This window comes from Notothenia rossii (assembly GCF_949606895.1).
Source record: "Notothenia rossii genome assembly, chromosome: 9".
Taxonomy (NCBI): domain Eukaryota; kingdom Metazoa; phylum Chordata; class Actinopteri; order Perciformes; family Nototheniidae; genus Notothenia; species Notothenia rossii.
Window position 1 is genome coordinate 37,303,929 of NC_136907.1, and position 6,453 is coordinate 37,310,381.

At 42.4% G+C, this 6,453-nt stretch overlaps 1 protein-coding gene across 1 annotated transcript; it reads left to right on the top strand.

Moving 5' to 3' along the window:
* The first annotated feature begins 917 nt into the window (after positions 1 to 917).
* On the top strand, positions 918 to 4,672 carry LOC307019227 (uncharacterized protein). The gene is made up of 2 exons (XM_079649929.1): positions 918 to 2,375; positions 2,887 to 4,672. Exons 1-2 carry the CDS (start codon positions 1,712 to 1,714, stop codon positions 4,113 to 4,115), a joined length of 1,893 nt encoding a protein of 630 aa, XP_079506055.1. The 5' UTR covers positions 918 to 1,711; the 3' UTR covers positions 4,116 to 4,672.
* Positions 4,673 to 6,453: the final 1,781 nt, after the last annotated feature.

Consider the following 6,453-nt stretch of genomic DNA (forward strand, 5'->3'; position numbering starts at 1 on the left):
AGAAAGTCTGATTCACATTTGATCATCTTGAATAACTTATAATCACAACTGGAACAGTTTGCAGAGCTGTGCTTCGTTGACATCCAGCCATGCGTCACGCCTCTTTCAAACATCACTGTTGGCTGAAATCGTCTCCGGAGAATACTTCACTGTACCCTCGGTTATAGCTCCTCCAGAGACACTCCTCTCTCCTCTAAATCAGTGTATCCTCGGTCACGGCTCCTCCAGACAGCCTCCTCGACGAGCCTTTAGAGAAATTAGTTTTCCTTCCAGACGGCGCGCCAACATCCGTTTCCAGGTTGCTGCAGGATGACCTGGGAGTCTGGGACGCGAAATTAGAGAAATGACAAACGGCTCATTTCCGAGTACTCGCACGCGTCTGCTTGACGCCAGGACGACCGGCCGCCCTCCCCGACAGGCGCACGGACGCGAAGGCCCGCTCATCACTGCGCGCATAAGTGCGACCACAGTTTTAATTATTATTATAGTGCTGCCGTTTCCTGTTTTTGAGGCCTTTAGGACGCTTAAAAGGTTTTACATGTCACAAATTACTCCAAATTACTCCAAACTACTCGCGTATAGTTTTTCCAATATTCACGAAACGCTGTATACAAATTTTTCTTTTGATTGCAGACATATTTCAAATTGGCTTTTATTAGCCCCGACCCCGACAAAGTCGGCCATTTTCAAAAATGTTCGTTTTTCATGTATTTTAAGCACATTCTTGCCAACTCCTCCTAGGGGAATGATCGGAAAAATGTCAATCTAGGACACCTTCAGCCCCTATCCAATATGATGCTAAATTGAGAAGAACATTTTTGATAGCTCAATCATGGAGGTCGTAAGCTAACAGCGAATACACAATTTTTGACGATTTACATGTTGCAAATTACTCCAAACTACTCGCATATAGTTTTTGATATTCACGAAACGCTGTATACACATTGCTCTTATAATTGCGGACATATTTCAAATTGCCTTCCATTAGCCCCGCCCCCGAAAAAGTCGGCCATTTTGAAAGATTTGCGTTTTTCATGCATTTTAAGGACATTTCTGCGGACTCCTCCTAGGGGAATATTCGGAAAAATTCCAATCCAGGACAAGTTCAGCTCATTTCCAATGTGATGCTAAATTGTGAAGGAATAATTGATCGCTCAAAGGATGAGCTCGTAAGCGAACGGAGAATGTTACATTTTTGACGATTTACATGTCACAAATTACTACAAACTGCTCGCATACATTTTTTCCGATATTCACGAAACACTGTATACACATTGCTATTATAATTGCACACATATTTCAAATTGCTTTTCATTAGCCACGCCCCCCAGAAAGTCGGCCATTTGGAAAAATGTGCGTTTTTCAGCCATTTTAAGGACATTTTTGCAAACTCCTCCTAGGGGTATGATCGGAAAAAGTCCAATCCAGGACAAATTCAACCCCTATCCAATATGATACTAAATTGCGAAGAAAATAGTTGCTAGCTCAAACGGGGAGCTCGTAAGCTAACGGAGAATGTACAATTTTTGACGATTTATATGTCAGATAACCTACTGACACCTGCCTGTCTGCTAGAGCCATATGAAATCCGCGTTCACGGAATCGCGGACGGAATCGCGGAATTGACCAATAAAAATGGAATCAACTGTAAAACGTGGAATATTGCAGAATTTGCCATAATTTGGACTGAAATTCCGTTTTCGGGAGAACGATGGAACGTTTGGTGCAAAGCAAAAATGACCGGGACGCTAACACGTCACTTCCACACTGCTTCCACGTCACTTCCACACTGCTTCACAACAACACAGCAATGTCCAAGCGTGTAGCTGCTTCGGTATCAACATCATCATCTAAAAAGCTACGAAATTCCACACTAAACCCTCAATTCAGAGCACAGCAGTATCCGAATGATTTTTATGCCTCCGGCGATAAGTTATTTTGTAAATATTGTCAACATACCGTGGATTGGACCCGCAAAAATACGTGCGACGATCATTTAGTCTCGAAAAGCCATGTCAGAAACAAGGGAAAACACTGTGCTTCCCAAAACACACCTGCACTTCAAACTACAATTACAGCAAGTACCTCGTCAGCAGATTCAAGACGAGAGTTTGTGCAGGACTTTGTAGCTGTTTGCGCCGAGTCAGACATCCCTTTAGCAAAGCTGAAGAAGCTGCGACCATTTCTAGTTAAGCACTGCAAGCAGGGAGGAGCGCTGCCCGAGAACGAAACAGCCCTTCGTCAAATCCATCTGCCCCGTGTGTTTGACCAACATATAACGGCTGTTTTGGAGAAAATCCGTGGGAAGAAGTTGTCGGTGGTTGTTGACGAGACGACCGATACCAGGGACTGCAGTGTTCTAAACATCGTCATTGGTGAGCTAATGAACAGCCTATTAACATGTCGTTTAAATATCCTAATTTTTTTTACATGCTGCAGTGTGCATTGTCAGCATGCAAAGTGTGATGACGATGATCTCTGCCTGGTGATCACAATAGATACAGCTAGAGGGCGAGGCTAATCAATGACACTATTGTGATTAAATAGCTATGTACAGTAGTCCTACATTTAGGACTATAGATGGAAATTATAGCTCCTTGCTAAATCTGGTGCACCAGTCTATTTTTTTTATGCAAATGATTGTCAGTGCACACTGTCCTTTATAAACAAAATAAACTAAAGGTGCATAAATGATGCATTACTGTATTTCATCACAATAGAATAGATACTATAGCTAGGCTACTGACATTGTGATAATGTCAGTAGCTAGCTGTATCTATTGTTTACACTTGAAATGTGTATTTTTATTTTGTTCATTTTTATTTTGTCACAATATTATTTGGCTTAAATATAATAATCTTTTGCTTGTGTTATCTTTCATTGCAGGTGTTGAAAACCAGTACTATCTGGTGGATGTAATTTTCATGGATCGATGCAACCACTCAACAGTTGCCCAAGCCATCATACGCTCCTTCCACAGCAATAATCTGGAACTGAATGATGTCTGGGCAGTGGTCACAGATAATGCCTCCTACTGTCTGAAGGCATACAGGGAGATTCTAAAAGGAGTGATGCCCAACAGTGTCCATGTAACGTGCCTCTGCCATATCATAAATCTGGTGGGTGAGACCTGGCAGCACTACAGATACTTCTCTGATGCTGCATCACTTGTGGCAGCGATGAGATCTGTCTTCTGCAGGAAGCCTGCTAGAAAGAGAAGATGGGTGAGCTTCCTCATCAACAAGGAGTTTGTGCACACCAAGGCTCCTCCTGAATCAGTGGGCTCCAGATGGAATAGCTGGTTTGAGGCAGTGCAGTACCACGCAAAGCATGTTCATCTGTACAGAGAATTTTTGTTGGAAGAAAATTCATCAGCCCAAGCAGTCACAAACATCCTCAGCCTGCTAGAAACAGAGGAAAAGATGCAGGCCCTCACTGTGAAGCTAACCTTCATCGCAGAAGGCTGCTCCAAACTGATGACAGCTCTGACTATCCTAGAAGGAACCCATCGTACCACAGCAGTGTCTGCATACAACATCATGGAGGACCTGGGCTCTTACCTAGTGAATGGAACAGCAAAAACATGCGGGTTTGGTGCCAAGACAGATGAGCTGCTGAGAAAGACGGGTGTTCGAGAGAGGAAGCAGGTTCTTGACGATCTCCATGATGCCTTCCACTTGGCCTTCACAAAGTTCTCCAAGCACTGGGACACGCACCCAGCCAGAGAGATCTACAAGCTGATAAGAGTGTTCGATCCAAGGCAGGCACCAGCCATGGAGAAGCGGATGGAAGCCTACACAAGACTGATACCCATGGCAAACCCATCACAAGAGCTCAGTGAGCAATGGATTGCCTACCAGCACTCCAGGGAGCCCTTGGCAGCTGATGTCACTCTTGCTGATTACTGGAGGGGCATGAGTGTGAGATTCCCAAAAGTTGCAGAAATGGCAATGTCCTACATCTACTTCCCAGTCAGCTCAGTTGACTGTGAGAGGAGTTTTAGCAAGTACAAGACTCTCCTTACAGACAAGCGAGAGGCACTCACCGAGCTCAACACAAAGAGGCTGACCATCATGTACTTCAATGGAGATGTCTCTGATAGATGGAAGACTTAAATGGACAGACAGGAGCTAATAAGGAGTAGTAGTACTAGTCATACTACTACAGGGAAACAGAAACACGTTTTATTGTTTTAGTTTCAAGTTTTCAACTAAATTCAGGTTACTAAGTAAGTTGTTGCATATTTTCTGATGCATTTTTTCATTTATAATGAAAAGCGTAACAGTTTACAGTTATTGTGTTTACAGTTATTGTATTGAGTGTTTTGTTTACAGTTATTTATCTTTTTTACTTGAAGCACAGAGAGAAAAGTTTGCTTAAAATGTGTTAACTCAGAAGCCAGAAGCCAAGGGAATGTTTTGTTTAGAGTTTTTTCTTTACTTGAAGCTTATAAGCACTTTAAAATTGAACTGTAGCACTTAAACATTAAAAAAGACTGTTATATCTTATTGAATTGTGGACATTTATTCATTCCCACTTATTAGACACTATTTCTGATGGTAAAATTAGCGTAAAAAGCAAAATACAGAATTCTGAAATATTAAAACGGAAAAAACGGAATTTGGCAAAAAATAAAATGGAATTTGGAAAATAATAAAACGGATTTCATATGGCTCTACTGTCTGCCTGCAACATCCACTCACACACACACACACACACACACACACACACACACACACACACACACACACACACACACACACACACACACACACACACACACACACACACACACACACACACACACACACACACACACACACACACACACACACACACACACACACACACACACACACACACACACACACACACACACACACGCACCTACTGTTAGTCCAACAACGCCCTTTGCTGGGGGCATATTCATTACAACAACTACGACACCGATACACTCCCTAACCCTAACCCTACTGTTTTTTTGTAGATATCTCCTAAAGCCTACAAATAAAGTGTGAAATGTGGGCTGCCTGTTACATATATTATTGAGCGATATATATTATACACACGGCTCTGTTTCTGCACTGACCTCAGCAGCTGTTCTCACTGTAAACATTGTGTTACAATGAAAGCAGTTGTATTAAAAAAAGAAATAGCCTAACATCCAGGGGAGATGTAATTAGTGAGTAAACAAATGGTAAAGGGCAGAAAGTCTGATGCACATGTTATCATCTCAGATAACTTATAATCACAACGGGAACAGTTTGCAGAGCTGTGCTTCGTTGACATAAGTCCAGCCATACGTCACGCCTCTTTTAAACATCACTGTTGGCTGAAATCGACTCCGGAGGATAAATCCCTCGGTTATAGCTCCTCCAGAGAGACTCCTCTCTCCTCTACATCGTTGTACCCTCGGTTATAGCTCCTCCAGAGAGACTCCTCTCTCCTCTAAATCAGTGTATCCTCGGTTACGGCACCTCCAGACAGCCTCCTCGAATATCGATCCTCGACGAGCCTTAAGAGAAATTTGTTTTCCTTCGAGACAGCGCGCCAACATCCGTTTCCGGGTCGATGCCGGAGGACCTGGGATGCGAAAATTAGAGAAATGACAAACGGCTCATTTCCGAGGACTCGCGCGCGTCTGCTTGACGCCAGGACGACCGGCTGCCCTCCCCGACAGGCGCACGGACGCGAGGGCCCGCTCATCACTGCGCGCACAAGTGCGACCACAGTTTTAATTATTATTATTATTAGTTGCGTATTTTTTATAGTCTTATATTTCAACAGTTTTACAACAAACTGTGACTTTTTTGACATGGAAATTATTTTTTAAGATTGAAATTCTTTTACAATTCAAACGGGATCGAAAGATAATCTTTCTCTCCCCATTGACTTCAATAGATAATTTTTCCGAAATAAGGTCCCATGGGTCGGAAGTAGATGAGCGGGACTTCGCCTCTATACGCTGATTATATCACGGATAAGAACCAATCAAATTGCTTGATTTGACGTGTCTGTTTTATAAATAAATATATATATAGTATATAATATAAAGTATATACACTGAACAAAAAAATAAATGCAACACTTTTGTTTTTGCTACCATTTTTCATGAGATGAACTCAAAGATCTAAAACATTTTCTATATACACAAAATAACCATTTATCTCAAATATTGTTCACAAATCTGAAAGAATTTGTGATAGTGAGCACTTCTCCTTTGCCGAGATAATCCATCCCACCTCACAGGTGTGGCATATCAAGATGCTGATTAGACAGCATGATTATTGCACAGTTGGTCCACTCCTCTTCAATGGCTGTGCGAAGTTGCTGGATATTGGCAGGAACTGGAACACGCTGTTGTATACGCCGATCTAGAGCATCCCAAACATGCTCAATGGGTGACATGTTAGGGTTTGGGAACCCTAACCCCTAACCCATGCTGGATGTGGA